This window comes from Nesoenas mayeri, assembly GCF_963082525.1.
Source record: "Nesoenas mayeri genome assembly, chromosome: 5".
Lineage (NCBI taxonomy): Eukaryota > Metazoa > Chordata > Aves > Columbiformes > Columbidae > Nesoenas > Nesoenas mayeri.
This window is the reverse complement of record NC_137548.1, coordinates 44,770,705-44,791,218: the sequence shown is the minus strand read 5'-3', so window position 1 is coordinate 44,791,218 and position 20,514 is coordinate 44,770,705. Positions and strand designations below refer to the sequence as shown.

The 20,514-nt window shown below is 40.8% G+C and overlaps 1 protein-coding gene across 2 annotated transcripts in view; it reads left to right on the top strand.

Annotated features, from left to right (window-relative positions):
• Positions 1-666: 666 nt before the first annotated feature.
• EXT2 (exostosin glycosyltransferase 2) overlaps positions 667-20,514 on the top strand; it is an 80,776-nt gene continuing 60,928 nt past the window's right edge. For both annotated transcript variants that reach the window (XM_080345114.1, XM_080345113.1), the window contains exons 1-7: positions 667-786; positions 2,684-3,243; positions 3,418-3,507; positions 8,739-8,855; positions 12,682-12,877; positions 16,232-16,371; positions 17,197-17,290. In XM_080345114.1, coding sequence (XP_080201240.1) covers positions 2,708-3,243; positions 3,418-3,507; positions 8,739-8,855; positions 12,682-12,877; positions 16,232-16,371; positions 17,197-17,290 — 1,173 coding nt within the window. In that variant the 5' untranslated portion in view covers positions 667-786; positions 2,684-2,707. The remainder of the gene's footprint in view (positions 787-2,683; positions 3,244-3,417; positions 3,508-8,738; positions 8,856-12,681; positions 12,878-16,231; positions 16,372-17,196; positions 17,291-20,514) is intronic.

The following is a 20,514-nucleotide window of genomic DNA, read 5'->3' as shown; positions in this document are numbered from 1 at the left end:
CCAACTCCTGTCCTGGCACATGACAGCCCCACAGTTCACACCATGTGTCTGAGGGTGTTGTCCAGTCTCTTCCTGAACACTGTCAGGTTTGGGACATGACACCTCCCTGGGGAGCCTGTTCCAGTGCTCCACCACCCTCTGGGTGAAGAACCATTTCCTAATGTCCAACCTAAACCTCCCCTGGCACATCTTCCTGCCATTCCCTCGGGTTCTGACATTGGTCACCAGGGAGAAGAGCTCAGCCCTACCCCTCCTCCTCCCCTGGTGAGGAAGCTGTGGACCACGATGAGGTCTCTCAGTGTCCTCCAGGCTGAACAAACCAAGTCACTTTAGCCGCTCCTCATACAGCTTGTCCTCCAAACCCTTCAGCAACTTCGTAGCCTTCTTCTGGACACCCTGCAGTAGCTTTATATCTTTTTTAATACTGTGGGGCCTAGAACTGCACACAGTTTGAAAATGCTGTTTTTCTTCCCCTGAAAGGGCTAAAGCCGCAGGGGAATTCAGACGGGTGTCACTCCCCGGCCCCGCCCCGCCCCGGAGCCTCCGGGGCCGCCCTCTCCCCCTTGCAGACGCGCCCTCCCGCCGCAGGGAGGCGCTCTCCGCGGGGCCGGGGCCGGACGGCGCCTCTCTCCGGCCCGGCGGGTGGGGCTGCCTGGGCCGCGCGTGCGCACGCCGCGCCTCGGGCCGGGCGGGGCAGCGGCAGCAGCGGCCGGGGGAGCCCCGCTCGGTGGGGCCGCCTGCGAGCTGGCGGCGCGGGCCGTGGGGCCCGAGCGACTGCGGGCGGAGGTGAGTCTGGGCGGCAGGTGCCGTGCGGGGAGGCTGGGCTGGGCTGGGCTGGGCTGGGCCGGGCCGTGGCGGGCGTTGCTGGCAGCCCCGGCCGTGCCGCCGCTCCGGCGGGCCGTGTCTCCTGCGATCTCGGCGCTGCAGGTGGCGCGGCAAGCAGGGGGCGAGGCGGGCGGTGTGGGGGTGGGGGCTCTGCTGCTGCCGGTGGTGTCCCGGGCAGTGCGGAGCCGGGGCATCCCGCGCCCCCGCGACAGGCGGCTGGTTCCGCCGCTGTTACCTCCCGGAGGTTTTCTGCCACCTGTTATCGGCCGCTTGATCTTGTACCTCTTGCTTCTCATCCCCAAGTGCTAGCAGACCTCCGCTTGTGCCTGCAGGTAGCCCAGGAGGGTTGTGTGCAGTGTGGAAGGTGTGAAGCGGTTCCGTGGATGGAGGGTTACGTCTCATTGAGGTCCCGCCCCCGGCCCAGGTCTAGACAGCTGTGCTGAGTGACTCAAGTGCTTGCAGCAAATGCGTGATCTTTGTCATAATGCCAGTGGCTCTGGCTCTCTGTCAGGAAGAGCAAATAACATGGTTAACTATCAGAAATGTATGGAAAGTTTTTAATTATGAAACGGATACTAGCGTAGCATTCTGGCATCTGCCCTGATAACAGCATCACACCTGAATTGTCTTGTACCATAGATTTTAAAAGCTGTCTCCAGAATCCATGAGAGTTACTTATAAAAGTGGAATATTTATTGGTGTCTGAGATTATTTTTGTGCTTCTGTAAGTACAGTCACTTCATGCATTAGCCACCCCATCGTAACAGTCTTTTGTCAATAACTGCCATATAAACATAACCCAATTTATTATGAAGACCATTTAATGCCTCATTGATACTTCTTTTATTCATATTTGTTATCTACTGTACAGTTGACTGTCAAAGCAAGAAAACATCCCATTTGTCCAAAGGGAAAAGACATAATTATGCCATCCACATTCTTCTTCAGGAAAAATATGCTTACTAGATTTAAAAAGTTTCCACTGTGGAGAGTTCAGGTTGGATTAGTTGCAAACCTAAGCAGGTTTTTGCATGCAACAAGTAACTGATTCTTCAGTCTGTAGTTAATATAAATTGCCTCTGGCTGCAACCACAATTATGTGTGTAAAACCTTTTAAGAAGCATCAAATATGATGGCAGTTGTGTGATTTTATGATACTTCATATTACGTTGTGTTTTTCACTACAGGTGTTACTCAGACTACAGTGAACTATTATTTAAATGCTTAATGTGGCTGCAGTGGCAGCTCATACAACGCTTTTTTGCCCCAAAAGACATATTGACAAAGATGACAAATTAATTTCTTTTTCTGGCCAGAAGCAGTTTAGCATCGTTCTAGTTGGATATGGTGGGGCTTCTGTAAAATTGTGTTTGAAAGCACCTTTACATTACAAGTGGTATCATGATCCTAAGTTCTCTATGATGCCTCATGATAAGCCCATTGCAGGGTATCCATGTTGTTTGTCTTTACTTGTAGATGAGCATTTTATTTTTTTATTAGTATTCACTATGAATACACTTAGATGGAGTGGCACCTATGAGGACTCACAATGTCTGTAGTGTTTGAGATTTCTTCCTCCCCTCACTGCCCAAGCCATGTCCTTTTGTCACTTGTTAGCTGGCCAACATAATTCTCTTACAGCCAGGCCCATCAGATCAGCTTCATGTTGTCCTTGCTAAGTGGCAGTTCCGGTTGGCATCTTATGTTCCAGTGGCTCATGTGAGCATCTGAAGAAATTTTGCTGTAATCCGCCGAGGCAAAAATCCTTGAAAAGGCTAACTGGATGTTTCTCTGCGTTGTGATAATGATGTATCTCTTCCAGAGTTGATCCTAAAACCTCTCTGTTTCTGTTTTGTAGAGACAAGAGATAATTGATTCCATTATGTGTGCGTCAGCCAAATATAACACACGGGGTCCAGCCCTCATCCCAAGGATGAAAACCAAGCATCGCATCTACTACATCACTCTCTTTTCCATAGTTCTGCTTGGCCTAATTGCCACAGGAATGTTCCAGTTCTGGCCTCACTCCATTGAGTCATCCAGTGACTGGACCATTGAAAAACGCAGTGTCCATGATGTGCCTGTGGTCAAGCTTCCTGCTGATAGCCCCATTCCTGAGCGGGGAGACCTCAGCTGCAGGATGCACACCTGCTTCGATGTCTATCGATGTGGCTTCAATCCCAAAAACAAAATCAAGGTATATATCTACTCACTGAAAAATTACGTGGATGAATACGGGACATCAGTGAGCAACACCATTTCCAGGGAATACAATGAGCTGCTAACTGCCATCTCTGACAGTGAATTCTACACTGATGATGTCAACCGGGCCTGCCTTTTTGTGCCATCCATAGATGTCCTCAATCAGAACGCGCTCCGTATCAAGGAGACAGCTCAGGCTTTGGCACAGTTATCCAGGTACTTGTTGAAACTTCAGTGTGTGAATTTAAAGAACACAAAGTGGAAAAAACAAAGGTTAATGCTGGAGGGGAAGACGCAGTGAGTCAATGTAGAGCTAGACTTTGACGGAATTTACCGTCTGTGTGTAGAGAACGCCTTTCTAATTGTTGTCTGTTTCTTCTTTTGCCTTAGGTGGGATCGAGGCACAAATCACTTGCTCTTCAATATGCTGCCTGGAGGGCCACCAGATTATAACACTGCCCTAGATGTTCCTAGAGATAGGTATGTGTTTTGCGGTGTTTGAGTGCACAGGTCTGGGTTTAAATGCCATTAAAGAAGCAACAAGCTCAGAAGTGTAGGTGATAACAAAGGATGTGCTCCTTAACCTTTACGAAGCTGGAATACAACTTCATTCCTTCTCAAAAAAGGGAAGTAGAGAAGTCCCTTTCTTGTATAGGACAAGTGTTTGCTCCTGAAATCTGATGGTTTAGCCCCGTCCTTAATTTTGTACGTGATGTAGCTAGTAGAGTTTGCTCTTAACTGTTGGGTTTGCTGTAAGGATGAAGAATCTTGAGGTTGGATTTGTATCTTGTGTGTTACCAAACCTGAATGCTTCACAGAATATCTCATTGGATGCAAATTAGAAGTTCAAAGATTGATTGTAGATGCAACTTTTTGATGATGCTTCAAGGGCATCTTAATGCAACTGCTATGCTTAACAAAACTGTGGTGAATTTCAATAGTTTTTGTTATCTAAACAATTACACTGTGTTAGTAATTGGACAAATGCTCTTGGTTACTCTCTGGCAAGTGTGTTTTGAAATTATTTGTCAGAAACTTAAAAGGTGTGAATCTTGAGCTTAATTTTCACTTGCAGAATAGTTTACTTTTGGAAGAGGAAAGGAGGTTATAAGACAAAGGAAATTGTCGTAAGACAAACTTTTTTAGCTTAGATACTGTTACTGAATATGTTTCTACTAGATTAGTCTATATGTGCTTGGTTTTGCTGAGTAGCCGGTGTAACCAGTCCCTCTCTTGAAGATCAAGGTTAACTTCCGCCAAATGTCAACAAAATCTTGCCTGAGGTATGGGATATTTGCTAAAATGATTTTGTATGGAGTGTATCTTGATTTCTTTCCACCAGAGACAATTTAAAACATTCTTCAGTGCCAGAGCAGAACATGCTTTTTCTGGACATGTTCAAAGAGTAAGTTTGCTGACTGTAATTACCACTGACCGTGAAGTAAGGCTTTAGCTTTTTACTTAGAATCATAGAATAGTTTGGGTTGGAAGGGACCTTTAGAGGTTATCTAGTCCAACCCCCCTGCAATGAGCAGGGACATCTACAACTAGATCAGGTTGCTCAGAGCCCCAACCAGCCTGACCTTGAGTGTTTCCAGGGATGGGGCATCTACCACCTCTCTGGGCAACCTGTGCTTGTGTTTTACCACCCTCATTGTAAAAAATTTCTTCCTCATGTCTAGTCTGAATACTTCATCTCTATATGAAATATGTTATAGTCATGTGGGTTAGCCGAAAGAGGGCAGTCAAGCATCATTTTTGTGTAACCAAACCTGTTAATGTGTTAGTAAATACTTGTATTTGATATCTCAAGATTAATGCTTCTTAAGGAGAATTTTCACTTGACAATGCTGTTTAATGGATTGGACTCCTCTCGGCTGTGTTTTTGTGGATGTGTGTTTCTATCAAAGAAATAGATTTATTAATTGAATGCAGTAGATTTCTTACACTGCACAACTTTTTTTTTTTTTGTCAAATGTTTATTTATATTTGGCCTTATGTGTCTTAGCCTAGCATGCAGGAAATACATTATTTTGGTAGATGTTTGTTCTAAGTGTTTGTCATGCTAACATGGAAAGCCGAGTAATTTCAATTAAAAATCAAATTTTTTTTGGCAAACAGCTGCTGCTGCTGTAGCTTGCCAAACTGACTCACAGCTGGTGATTGTACAGCTGCAGGGTAAGACAGAAGAGAGGCAATAACAGTGCTTGGGACAGAGAAAAGGTAGAAAATTTTTTTTGTAGGCAGCAACAATTAGACTGTACTCAGTGTAGTACAGAACTTGTACTACAGGTCACAGGCGTAAACACTGTGAATCTGTGAAAAAGTCAGTAATGTGGACCTGGTCCTGGAAGGGCCTGGGTCGTGCGATATGAGCTTACAGGATGATTTTGGAGTCCTCTGGAGATCTTAGTTCATGTCCAACAGAATAAGCGAGCTGGGTGTGTTTTCTCAATATGAGGATGTCCGCACATGTTACAAGTGGGTGAAGGACAGTTGTAGCATCATGTAGTGAGAGACTGCAGGCCAGGAAAAAGGTGTGCTGGCACAGTTCACCTGCTTTTGAATAACTGGTCCAAACTGTACCAGTACCCCACCAGAAGGACTGGATTTGTGGGACCGTGTGGATCGTTGGTGAACTAAACAGGTAATATTTGTGAAGTTTGCACAGGGAATGTGGCCTGCTTTCTCTATTTGGTACATGTCAGAGATCATACATAGCTCAATGATAGTCGGTCATGGGTTTTGATAGAGTTGTGTTCTGTTGATTTGCTGTAGCAGGTTAATCCAGGTAAAATAAGTCTTTATGGTCAAGGAGGAGTTCGGTTATAAGGTATTTTTACGTCTGGAAAAATCTTTAGTGAACCTACCTCGCTAAAGGGTTGTTTGTTCATGAGTTCTTTAAATCCAATTTTCAAACAGAGTATAAAAGCGTTTTATTCCATTTTTTTCAGAGGTGGAAGTCTGCCTTGTGGGCATGGAGGCTATGTTGCTGGTATTAGCTGCCAAAACATATGTAACCTCCTGACATAAAACTTGAAAAAAAAAAAACCCTTCGTTATATGTTAATTTAGTGCTATTGAATTTGGTACAATAATGAGGATGAAAGGATTTCTTTTGCAAAGCTGCTCTGTAGCTCTAGAATGAAATGTATGCATTATGATACTTTTTCGTTCTGGTTCAGTTGGTGAATTGGGTTTCAGTGACTTGTGAAGTTTGGCAGAAAGCTGCTGCTGATGGAAGCTGGGCAGAAACATTTGGAATACAGACCAGTTGGGGCACTATCTGGAGACAAAGAAGGATCAATATCTGTAGAAAAAAATATATCTGTGAAGTGGTAAAAAGTTGCTCAGGAACAGGCTCATTCCTCACTGATCAGTGCAATTTAAAGATTGTTTGTCTTGAGTACATTAGGAGTTAATATCTCTACTCTGTTACTGCCCCAAACAATGAAAATCTGAGTGGACTTAGTTAACTGGTGTTGGTTCCCTGTGGGTTTATTTTGGTAGAAGTCTGCATGACACACACCTGCTTTCTGAAGGTTGATGAGGTGCTGTCATGTTTTCACCAGATCCAATTAAAACAATCTGGTTGTAGTTTCCCAATTAGAGGGGGAATAAAAAAAGAGGAAGGGGATATGAAGTGCAAGAACAGCAACACCCAAGCCAGCTTTTTCTCCCTGCTTGTGAGTGAATTAATATGGGTAAGACATGGAATATGCAGCTTCAAGGGTGAGACTGAGTCATAGCATTGTACGTGTCACCAAAGGGGAGGTATTAGAAGGGAATCCAAAATCATCACTTGATTAGGAACATAAATTCTCACTCAGCACACACTTGATTTATCATCCTGTTCTTGAGTTAATTTCTGCTTCTACCATAGTTTGTGTTCTGAGTGAAGAGTAATAAAGGGCAAGTTGTTTTGATTTTGTAATTGTCATCAAGGTGGAACGTGTCTGTAATGCAGAGCCTGAGATTTTCAAAGAGTTTCTTAAATGACATGACTGCTTATTTGACTACTTGGGTGAAGTCACATGTATGGCAAAGTGGGATTGTGGTGTTTGAACACTGAACAACTGTGCTGCAGGTCAGAGCAGGAAGCAAAGTACCCATGGGACATCTGATGGGGGTTAGAACAGGCAAAACATACAGGTGTTTATCTGGGGTGTCGTGTTCTGATGGGAAAAAATGATAGGTCTTGCATGATAATTAGGTATAACAATAAACTCTTGTATAACAGCTGTGGAAAAGCTGCTTCTGCAAACACTATTCTAAGGATTTAATTCAGTGATACCTGAAAACAAGTGTATCAGCTAATGGATTGTCAGTGCCTCTTCCAGTCTTGCCTTAAATTTTTGCTCTGATGTGTCTGGTCTGATTACTGATGAGACGTGTCTGCTCTGATCTGAACTGTGACAGTATGCAAGCTTGGGTTAATAAGGTTTTTGGCTATAATCATACCTGCTACAGTGGGTATCCCTTCTCAAGATCGTTTTTGTAGGGCCTAGTGTAGTGGTGTATTTGTGTTCTGCTTCTTTCCACAGAAAAGGAGAGAAACTGGAATTGGAGAAATATTTTTCTCCAAATTGCGTTGTATGGTACCTTAAGCAGACCCATACCTGGGGCAATTTAAAGTACAGCACGGCCTGCTGTTTGGTGACAAAGGACTGAAAGTTTGTTCATCTGTTTGAGAAGTCTCACTAAAGCAGCTGAATCTGAGCTTCTTTTCAAAATAGGATTATGTGTTCATGGTGCTCCTTGGTCACTGGAGATGAAATGGCAACTAAAAAGCTGGTGTCCTCTACTAGCATATTTCAAAGAAGCCTGATTTGGGATAGGAGATAGTAACAAGCCTGGGTTTTTTTCTGGCATTGTGAATGATTAATTGCTTTCTTCTGTACATGTTGCTCTTTTCTGTTTCTTAAAGCTCTTGTGTGTGGCAAAAGGTTGTCCCACCTAGAAAAAGCCACAGACAATCAGAGTCATCTTGTTTGGATCTTAATTTATCTTTCTTGATTCCCGTGCTCTCTAGCCCATACTGTCCCAAGCAGCCTCTATGGTTGGAAGTTAGTTTCAGAACATACGGCGTTCTTGTTGTCATGTGTTTTGTTTATAGCATTTCTTGTGTAATACAAAAATGAAATAAATTTCACTAGTTTGTATGATCACTTTGAAAATACAGTTGCAAATGACTCCATTTTATTTTCTAGCCTGAGAAGTGGAGAGTCACTATAAGCGGCCAAAATATTGTGTTATTCTGCTTGGAGTTGTATCTGAAATATAGCTTTTCTCTAACACTTTGAGAGCTGTGCTATACCCTATTGTAGTTCAGGCATCGAGGAATATGTTAACTAGTATAAATACTTAAGAATGTATTTATTTGAAATTGACTTAGGACATCTAAGCTTGCAAAAAAAGCAGAGTTATCGTAATGACTGCAGTAGATTAAGTTTCCCTATATTAATGCAAAAATTCTTCAGTGATCATATGCAACTGTAAGCACTCTGACTAGATCCAATCTAGCAGTAAGGCCAGTTCATGAAAAGTAAAGTGAACCGAAAAACTGCGTGAGAAATGTCACCGACAAAAGCTGAGGGGAAAACCTCAGTGCATGCATCTTCTTGATGTGCTGGTAATGACAATCATTATATTGCACTCAGAGTCTGAATGGTGTATGTACTCTGTTTAAAATTGCTTTCTGATATTTTTCAGAGCTCTGCTGGCTGGTGGAGGCTTTTCCACATGGACTTACCGGCAAGGCTACGATGTCAGTATTCCTGTTTACAGCCCATTGTCGGGGGAAGTGGATCTGCCAGAAAGAGGACCAGGGTAATACAGTTCCCATGAATTGGGCAAACTATATTCAATATTGTGTTTGTGATTGCTGGTGAAATATAAATATAGCTGCTAACTTGATGGTGGTCTTGGGCAATTTTGCAACAGTTGCTGTGGTCATGCCTGGCTTGTGCTATTAAAATTTATGAAGATTCTGATGCTAACAGCCTTGGCTTGTCTGCCAATGTGTGTTTTAGCTATGAACTGAGGATTTTTTTGAGAGTAATTCTGGTTTTTTCCCACTCCAGAAACCGAGGTGTGAAATATGACAGCATGACAATGTTTCTAGTAGAGCTAGATTCAATATTTCCAGTCAGCTGACAAGATATTTCAGATATAAATAAAGCTAGGTGTTAATATGTTTGGTTTCTCTAAAGTAAGGCAGGGCAGTAATTCAAAGCAATGTAGATTCCCTAATAAAAGATTGCTTTGGACAGTTTATTTTAGGATGCTTAAAAACAAAATAATAGCAAAAGATCGCTGTTGCAATGATAAAAGACGCGTGCTGTGCCTCTGTTGTGACTTTAAAAGAGACAGAAGGGATCATGGGGATCAACACAAGTGCCTCAGATGGTATCAGCCAGTGCAAACTTCGAGTAACAGGAGCGAGGATGTGATCGTTACCTCTGTATGTCTTATGGCCACATTCTGTGTAAATCAGTTCAGATGTTTTTGTGGTTCTGAAGTCCTTTCAGAATGACATTGAGAGTTTGGAACAGTAGAAGCCTGTACATACAGCTCTGAAGGGAAGAAGTTCTTGCAGAATGAATCTTAAGGAGGTTAGTGTGGTTAGCTCATGAAAAACAAGAGCTGATTTGATTATGAGAATAGTTGTACCCAGGGCTTAGAACACTGACTTTATTTTTTCTTTTTTAAAGTAATGGAGTAAGACACAAACACTAACAACTCCTGCACCCTTGTAGTTGGAAGTAAAGCAAGACAAGTAGGAAAAAACCCACCAATTTCAACAAGGAATGTAATTAGCCATTAAAATGAGCTACACAGGAAAGTGCTGGTTTCTCTAATCCATTTGTATCTTCAGAACAAGAGTCGGTAGAAGTCTGGAAGACATGTTTTAATTGATTATGGAAGACTGTTCTTTTAATATTTCATGAGTGTCTTAATTACATAGCTGAAAATATTTCACTGCAGCAAAGTCTTACCTCTGTGATGGTTTACAAAATGGGCATACTGAGGCAATGGGGGTAAATGACTTGTCTGCTGATTGTGAAGGTAAGTTTAGAAGTGCAGAACCTTTAGGTTCTCTTTTGTGACAGCTTCCTGTAGAGAATATGAATTGTGAAAGCTGAAAACTGTGAAAGGGTGCTGCCACTGTTGGACACAAAAAGGTATTGTACTTTGCCTTCAGTTGTCTTCTCCTCTGGTAAGAGCAATGCTCTTGCAGTCGCTCTGGGCTGCTTCAAGTCAGATATCGCAGTTAATTACAGGAGAAACTCGTGTGGCAGCAATTTGCTTTGCTCGCACTCCTGATGTCCTGATGCCCCTGGACCAGGCCAGCGTAGGGGCACCTGTTTGCATTGCAATTGATTTGTCATAGAGCTCAGGTACTATTGCAGTCCGACACAGAGTGAAAGCTGCTTTGTGTTTCTGTCTGGAAAGCATGGACATGCTGATAGGCTTCGGCATGTACAGAACCCATTGTAAAGAGAAATGCGTTCAAATTGTTCTAGTCACCTAAATGCTGTCTGGTTTTGGGTTGAATAAGATAAATGGTTATGCAGGAGCCGATGCAATGCACGAGACTGTGCTCAGTGAACGTGTTGGAGCTTCCGTGTTCTTAAAGTTTGTTGTTTGTTTGGTTTTGGGTTTGGTTTGTTTTTTGTTTGTTTGGTGGTTTTGTGTGTGTGTGGTTTTTTTGTTGTTGTTGTTTTGTTTTTTTGTTTTATTGTTGGTTTTTTTTTTTTCTCCTGTGTGTGGTGAGCAGACTGCAGGCCCTGGACTACCATCTAGTGGCCAGTTAGTCTTGCTCATGGAAACGCATTGGCAGGCTCGATGGCTTTATGCAGGAGTGTGACAAGGGATCAATGCTCAGAATTCAACTTGCTAGGGATAAATTATTACATTGCACTACACTAGTGTGCTATTTCCTGGGAGCTGGGACCTACTTTCTTTTGTAGCACAATTTGATAGCTAGATTTTAAGTGTCATAGGGTGATGACAGTTTCAAGGCAAAATTTGGTTTTAAATACATATACAAACCTGCATAATTTTTAGCCAGTTATAGACACTTATTATCTCTCATCTGCAGGAGTATTTCCTTTTTTTAAGGCAAATCCTTTTTTGTTTCTTTTTTGTTATATTTTTTATTACAGAGTTGAACTGAGGGGTTTTGATTTACTCTCCTTTTTAGCTGGATAGTTTAAAATATTTTAAATCTATCTCTGCTAGAAAAAAATATTATATAGAGGTGCTGGTAGCAAGTCAGTAGCGGCTGGAGGCTTGGGATAAAAAAGTTTAAAAAAATTCTATGCAAGTCTGATCTGTTAATTGGAGCAACTAAAGTGACCAGTGTGAAAATGAGTAGAAGAGGTGAGAGGAGCCACAGGAGAGATCTGACTTTTTAAAGTGTATGTTTGTATGTTGTGTTTTCAGAGCTGTAAATTAAAGATAGCATCATGTGGGGTAGAACTGGAATCTCAAGTGCAGGCCTTGTGTTTCCTGTGTTCTTTTGGCAGCATGAGGGCAGGCACTCGCTGTGTGTTCCTTTCAATGGGAAACAGTCTGACTTAGCTGACCCATTTGGAAAGGAAGGCAAAGTAGATGAGTATAAAAATTATATGACATACTGTTTTCCAAAATTAACATAATTTTCTGAAGCTGTGAGCACTTGATTTGGGACAGTATTCTTGTGTGTTTTACCTGCAATGGTAATTAGTGCCTTGAAACACTTCAGTATTCATAGAATCATGGAATAGTTCGAGTTGGAAGGGACCTTCAAAGCTCATCTAGTCCAACCATCCTGCCATGAGCAGGGACGTCTTCAACTAGATCAGGTTGCTCAGAGCCCCATCCAGCCTGGCCTTGAATGTCTCCAGGGATGGGGCATCTACCACCTCTCTGGGCAACCTGGGCCAGTATTTTACCACCTCCATTGTAAAAAAAAAAATCTTCTTCATGTCTAGTCTGAATTAATTTCTAATATTAAGGCATGCTTTAAATATTCATGGAATTTTGAACATGATGGGACTTAAGAGTGAACCGGAAGATGGACTTTCAACTTTGTCCTGAAAATGTTGCTTTATGTTGTCCAAAAGGGACAGGATTGAATCAGAGATGGTGAGGTGAGCTTGTCCTGTTGTTGCTGTCACCATATCAAGACTAAAGAAGTACAGAGTAGCTGAGTTGTCAGTTCAGTGTCTTTTTTCAGTTAAAATTGATGAGAAAATACATGGGAGGAGAAACTAGCAGCAGCATTCAGTGTCCTGTCTGCTTTGTTATAGTACACAAACACCAAACAAAAGGACAAACAATTCTGGCATCAGTAGCAAGTTGTTTTAATATGTAGCTAAATAATGTTTATTTTGGTCTATAACAGAGGTTATAGTGCAAGTGTATATTCTAATGTAATAAGCACTCTTTCCAAGTACAAATTTATTTGAAATCATAAGTAGTGCTGAGCCACTTACTATCCGAGATTTAATTACAATGCATCGTTGCCCTTTCCAGCTCTTTCTGAAAATATGGTCTTGGCAGTGTGTCCACATTGAGTTAGTCTTGCTCTGCTTTCCTGGATGGAAGGAAGTGTGTTCTAGACCATCTTGGAATTAAACTCACAGGTAACCTTGCTGTGGGATTTCAGTCCTCGCAGGTATTTCATTCTGTCATCTCAAATGGCTCTGCACCCAGAGTACCGGTCTGAACTAGAAGCTCTTCAAGCTGAGAATGGGGAATCAGTGTTGATCCTAGACAAATGTACCAATCTGTCAGATGGGGTCCCTGCTGTTCGCAAGCGCTGTCACAAGAATCAAGTTTTTGATTATCCTCAAGTGCTCCAGGTAAGGCTGTCTTTCCTGCAAACTTCTCTTCCCCTTGGTGATTGCCTTAGCAGCGGAACTGCTCCTCTTCAGCCCTGGTAGGGTGCTTCCTTGTGTTTAGTTCAGGTGCTGGCTATGTTTTGAAATGGTGTAATTCATTATGTTAGCTTGGATACTATATTCTAACTTTATTATTTTTAAGAGGGCCAAGACCTATGTACTGAAACTTTTATGCAGACTACACTGCAGTTTGAAAACACTGCTTATATATAGATCAACTTAATAAGATGGGTCATCGTAGTCTTCTAGCTATACATGAAAATGTCATGTAAACTTAAAGAATGATACAAAGATACTACCAAATCCAGCTGCAATGGGAGGAGAAACTTTTGGAGGCCAGACAAAATTGCTTACTTTAAAATGGAGGAAGAACATTGGAATCTACACCCTCCAGAATAACTGGAAAAATGACCTTCCGCAGACAGGAACTTGGAATTGATTTCTTACAGTCCAAGCCTTGCTAGGTGGAGCTTGGAACAGAGGATGGCTTTGTCAATTGGAGGGAAGATTAGAATGAACTTCAAAGACGTTATGCCTGGACTTATTTGGGGGCAAAAAAGAGTGCTACATTTAAGGAGAGATGGTCATGTTATATTTTTTATATGCAGCTTAGTAGTTAAACCCTACAAAATTCTCTGTATAGATATGACAGACTAAGCTAGAAGACTTGTCAGCATACAGCTATGAAAACATCTAGGTGAAATGTCTTTCATGGCCTTGGCCCAACTTCCAGAGGCCTTTTGATGTGTGAGTGAAGATAAAACTAGATAGCGTTCTCAGGCCCCTGTGTCTCTTGGCAATTCACTGTCAGAGAGGTGCTTTGGCATGCACTATGGTGAAGGGAGTTATGCCATAGGCCACTGTGCTCTGTCTGTGGCCACCAGCACATAATCTGTCTTTGAACTTCGCCAAATGATGATAAAATAACAAACAAGCTGAGGAAAGGCCAAGTTTCCACCCCTTCTGTTATGTTTTGTAGGAAATATGTTTAAAATGCCTTGTGGAGGAGGGGGAGAGGGAGGAAAGGGTCACTCCAAGTCCTAAACTTCTAGCCGAAGGAAAAGAAATATTTATTTGCTTTATTTCTTTAAATACAGACTAGATTGCTCAAGGATAGCAAGTCAGGGAATCTATATCTATATCTTGCTATATATGATTTTATAACTCAGAAGAGAGCTGGCACATGCCGAGATTGTTAAAATACTTTCCTTTGCAGAGCCCCGCATCTCCCTTTGGAATGTCTGGCTGATAACAGTGGTGATGCGAGAAGATGTATTTATAGTAACCTTTGTCTAGACAGGAAAAATGGTTATCTGGGCAGATGAGCATGTGTGTCCACATCTGGGCTTCTGTTTTTTTTCTCTCCCAGGCTAGAGACTAGAGTCTCTTCCACCTGCTGCTGTGTGATCTAGTGAGTCAATGGTTAAAATATGTGTTCATTCTCTCTGCTCCTTCCATTCCCTGCACCCTCTTTTCCTTCTCTTCCTGTCAGAGTGGGGGGAGGGGGACTATGATCCCAGTTCAGACTTTCCAGCACTGCCTTTGCAGACTTCCTTGTAGCCAGGCTCTGGGGCTTCTAGGTTGTTAAGTCTTCCTGTTCGCAAGTCTTATCTTGGAGCCTTTTAGTGCTCTACGGGTATGAACAGAGCTCTCACAATTGCTTTAGGAAACAAGTGAAGAGCCAGAAAACCCTCTTGTATTTCCTAGTTCCATTTTGATGTTTTGCTGCCTGCTGAGCCTCCTGGCTCCTTTTCCTCAGGCCACAGAACACAAGTGGGAAAGATGTTTTCTTATCTGTAGGAGCCCCTGCATCAACTTCAGAATTTCTTTCTTAGACCTAGGGATAATAGTGACTTGGGCTTCATCCTTGTTTGTGTAGCTGAACTCTACAAGCATTTATTTTGCAATCTTGAATCTGTAGCAAGGTTCCTCAGTGGCAGTGAGAACTGAAGTCCCTATTTACAGGGTGAGTGCAGCATAATCAAGAAGTCTGCTGTAGTTTAAACTCATGACTATTTGTCTCGTTTGTTGTGGACATGAGTAGGCAGATTATATTCTTCCTTTTTGCATCAACTTTTTATATCTTTGGAGCTCCCTTTAGCCAACTTCCTCCTGCCCTCACCCCTTCAGAATAAGTAGTATCAATATAGTCAGTCTTTCCTTGTAGATCATACTTTCAAGGTAAGTAATCATCCTTTTTTTTTACCCCTGGAAGTGCATTGCCCAAGACTGAAGACACTACTCTGAGGTCTTTTATTGCTGAGAAGAGTGAGCGATTCCTTCAGCTCTCTTATATTGTACTTTTTTTTTTGCATTCTAATACAACCTGTGGGTGGAGTGGTTTGTTTTTTCAACAACACAACATTGCCGACACATGAATATCCTTTCTTTTTCCTGTCCTTTTGTAGGAAATGTCCTCTTCCGCAAAGTGCAAAATCCAGCCAGTTACTTCATGCTTTGTATTTGTGCAGCTGGTTATTTTTATCAGTATTGAACACTATATGTATCGGTAATTTTTTAGTCAATTTGTGCATATAATGTCAAACTAATCATGTTCTCCATTATGCTTGCTAATCCTACAAAAGCCTAGGTATTTGATCTAATAAGAATGGTCTTAATTCTGCTACTTGATTAACTGAGGGATCTGTTGGATACTGTTGTACCTAGGAAAGGATATTTGGCCATCACTGTTTTACCTGTGAGCCACTGCTAACTGCTTTATACTTAGAGTTCTATAACTATAGTTTATGTAACTACAAAGCCTATAACATCTTTATCTAGCCCATTCTGTCTGAATTTGCCTATGAAAATGCTGTCAAAGATGATGTCAGAGGCCTTTTGAAGTTGAGATATGAAATCTGTTACTTGCCATCCTGGAGTTGGATTGCCCGATAAAGGAAGAAAATCAGACTGACCGTATACAGTTTGTACTCAATAAGTTCATATTGATTGTCGCTCCTCTTGTTAGGCCAAACTTTCAAAATGTTTAACTTATTTTTACCCTTGAATTTTTTCAGTTAGAGAAATCGGCCATTAAAACAAAGCATAGAATAGCCCCTTTAGCTGATTTCTCATCTCTCCACTCATATTTTTGAGTATCTGAAAGATAAAGTCGCGCAATTATGTTGACTTAGCTAATAATTCAGAATACGTTGCTTGCACAGAGAAAGCCGGTTTTTCTTTTGACTGTTGTTTTTTTTTTTACGAGTTGGCTGGCAGGAAAGCATAATGCATATATGCACACACACACTTATAATACAAATCTAACATTTTCTTATTTTCCTCATCTGTGTGTTGGATACCATCTGCTGACAGGAGTCTACGTTCTGTGTTGTTCTACGTGGAGCCCGCCTGGGGCAGGCTGTGCTCAGCGATGTTCTTCAAGCTGGATGTGTCCCTGTCATCATTGCTGACTCCTACATTTTACCTTTCTCTGAGGTTCTGGACTGGAAGAGGTCTGTATCTTCACTATGGTACATCAAACCACTGCATAAGAGACTTCATTGCATTCAGCAATTTGAATAAAATCTGTGTGATGCGTCAAGAGTGCTGGGGGTTACAGGGAATAGAATATAGAGTAAGATACATGCAGTGTTTGCCCTTAATATATTATGCATCAAAAATTGGAGAGGAAAACAAGTGAGGCAGAGATGACAGCGCATTTGGTTATCCTATAGCCAATTATATTTCTTCTAAAACAGACTGCTTTATATTGTATTTGAATTCAGTGGGGGCTGGTCTGCATCCAGGCTGTTTGAAGAAAAGTATATGCTAAAAATTGCATCATGTAAACGCTAAATTCTCTGTATTGTATCATGATTTCTAAGTTCATCTGAGACTGAAAGGTAAATTATTTATTACTGAGTACACTGTTGCTTGATCTTAGGTTAACACGTACAAAAATTACTAGTGTGTATGCGTAGCACTGTATATTCTATTGCTGTTTGGTCACTCCAAACATTCAGCTAGCAGCAAGTCATTGGCAATCCAGATATGAGAATTCAGGATTTCTGGGTCTCCTTGTCTTCCATGTTTATTAAATTGTCTGTACAGATGAGTTTAGACTTTCATGGCATTATCGGTGGGCAGACTGGCTGGTGTTGTGAAGGAACTGCTACATAATAATTAATTACACTCAGAGAAGACTGTTTCTTTTTGCCAATATCTTCTGAACATGTCTTATTGGAATAGGACAAAATTCTGAGTTTGAAAAGCTGTCAACATCTTTTATTGCAGAACTTCTTTCTTCTCATCATTTGTTTTCTTATGTTTGTGTATAGGGCCTCTGTTGTCATCCCTGAAGAAAAGATGCCTGAAATGTACAGTATTCTGCGAAGTGTCCCTCAGCGACAGATTGAAGAGATGCAAAGACAGGTAAAATAATGTACTGTATTTAAATTATTTTCCTTTATTTATGGTTGGAGTGTAGGTTCACACACCTGCCTTACTGTGAAATTGGTTGGAATGCAGAAGCATCCATTGTACTCTCACATTGATATTTTGGTAACTCAACCCTCTTCTTTCTTTATGCTAAACACACTGATTCACCCTTACTTTTCAATGTTGTATCTCTGCCCATCACTGGTGCAGCTAAATGTGTTGAACAGCAGCTGTTGGTCAGTACTACAGTACCCATCAAGTCAGGAAGTTAAGAATATTGTGTATGATTGCAATTGCAGGAGAACACTTCAGTTGGCACATTTCAGTTACTCTGAGTGGATTTTCTCCCAGCTGCTATGTTAATATACATGCTATTGGGAAATATATTACAGGATCTTTAGCATCCACAGTCAGCAGCAGCTCTCCTGAAATGTAAAACTGAGTTTTTCACTATCTGCTTTTTCATATAAAGATCATATGGTATTTGTGATGAGTGGAGACTGACAGTTTCTACTAATGTAGTCAAACTCCACTTTCATTAATTTCACTTTTTCTTGTGTCACCTCTGCTTTCTTAACATACCCTGGGATGGAATCCCTCCCTGGATGCAGGTGTACTGCCTACTATCATATATTAAGACGTTTCTGATGAAGTCACTGTGTATTTTTATTTCTTTTTATTCTACATGGTATTTAAATTGTATGAAAGAAGTTCAGGAGTCTGGCTTTATCTCAAGAGCAGCTTTGGTTTGTAGATAAATTTTAATACCTCAAAATATGAGAGAAGCATTAAGCGGAAAAATGTTTTAAATATTTTAATTAAGTTGATAATTCCTGTGAAAGGGAAATTTTACTTATTTGGTGACTGGAAGAGTTGATACCATGAACTGTCCGAACTCGTGAATGAAGTACGTGTGGGCTGGGTGTATCGTCAAAAGTAAATGTCTCCTAGTTCACTCCAGTTGATGCTGATTCCTGTGTATTAACTTTGCTGTTATGGACTCTCTCATCATCAGTTGCTTTAGTTCTAGAGCTCACACGTAAAGTGCAAGCTCAGCAGATAAGGATTGTTAGCCATGTGAGGATTTTCACAAAGTGTGAAGAGTTTTGTCCTCAGGTTAGGAGACAGGATTCAACTATGTTGTTGTTTTGGTGTCTGGAATATATAGGTGATATTTTTGGGCTGGAGAAGAAGAAAGATGTCAACATAGGTTGTAAACTTCTATCTAGGATGTTTCATCCTTGTCACCTTATTGTACCTGACCAAATATTGCTATAAGGTAGGGAGATACTGTTATTGTTTTTCGTGATGAGTAACTGAGGCATAGAGAAAGTAAGAGCTAGGTATGTAGGGAAAAAGTAAATGATCTGATCTCGGGTGACTTTTCAAAACACACGGTATTTCTGTCGTTGAATTTCTGCAAAAATTGTCAAGACATGTTTCTGAAATTCCCTCATACAACCTTAGTGACAAAGTCATCTTTTGTGTAGTCCTTATTAAAAAAACCCAAGGCATGTTTTTTCAGGGTGTAGCCTACAACACTCTAGTTGTTTCTACCTAGACAGTGCAAAAGCTGCACAGTGTAAATTAATGCTGGGTACGTGTGGAGAAAATGCTCTCAAATTAACGGGTAAACCTTTTCACTCCTGAGCTGAGTTGCCCGCTTCACTTCATTCTCTATACAGAGAGTCTGCAAATATCACAGCAACCATCACGGGTCTCCTTTCTCTTTAAGTCCCTTCACCAAATGCACTGCTATATTTTGGTGAGGCCCACTGGCAGCATCAAGTTGTCACCAGGGATGGCAAGTGAAAAAGTATCTTTGTTGTTACAGCTCCTAGAAACGTGATTATTTTTCTTTTTCTTTTTTTTTTCCTTTTTTTTCCCTTTTTTTTCTTTTTTTTTTCTCTGACATGAATGTAGAAATGTTAACAGTAGGGAGCTTTGCACAATAAAGCTTTAAAGCTGATATTAATAGTCTGTTAAAGTATGTATTGATTTTTGTAGTTGTTTGTTTCACTAATATAATGAGATACTCAATTCAGGATAGTGTTCTCCTTCTACAGAGAATGTACTTGACAAAAAACCGCAAAGAGAAACAGACAAAGAAAACCCCAAACATTCACAATGAAACAAACCAACAAAAACCCCCTTTGATTCAGGCGATCTACAAATTACCTATATTATCTATAACTCTATAATATTAAGTTAAAATAGAAGAATATTTGAATATCGAAAATGTAATTCTAGTCTGTGTCTGCAGTGAATTTTTGTGGCGTGTGAAATTCTGTGAGGGGAGACAATATGTTTTTGATGAAGACTTGTGAAACACACTTTGCCAGTACCTGCTGATAAACATACTTTTTCAGTAAATTAAGAAACCAGTTGACATATTCTGACATGAGTGTGTTTGAGATCATCTTCTTTTTAGCCAAATAGAACAGGTCCTTGCTCTAAATTTCTCCCGGTTTTTAGTAAGATGAAACATGCATTCATCATACCTATCAGATTTTCTGGGTCTGATAACCTTTGTGGGATTGGAGCCTTGCTGTCCCACTACTATAGTTTCAGTGGTTGTCTTGATTATGACATAATTCTTATCCTTAATTGGAATACCTCATAATTAAAACAAATTTTATTGTAAATGTTAACTTGCCAGTTTTCTTTGATTAGGTACTCTTTTTGTATAGTATTTTATTGCAGCTGATTCTCTGGAGATCAGGTATCAAGGTTAATGTATGTGTGTATAAATATACACACACATATATGTATATATAATTTATTCCATGTTGAAAAAGATTATATGTGTTTAATGAATAAACTTTTCTCTATGCTTAATTTTTGCTTTGTTTCTGGAAGTACTTCCAGCCATACATCTCCTGGAGAAGAGAGGAAGGGTCTTGAAGAGAAGTTGTTACATTTAAAATATGTAAGAACCTGTATTTGAAAATACAGCTTGTGTATTTGAAAATATAGTTTGTGCACTGATCATGAGCATCACACAATACTGTAATGAAGAGGATGAAATACAAGTGCTTTAGTTTTGGAGTTATCATCTGCTTGGATCTACAGCTGGTATGACCTGGGCTGTGATTTCCTATGACGCAACTTTGTTTTGCACAATTCTTTTGTCAGACAGTACATGGTATAAATCAGGGAAGAGGTTTATTGGTTTGAGCAGAGCTGGAGTGTGGGAAACCAAAATTAATTTCTACTGT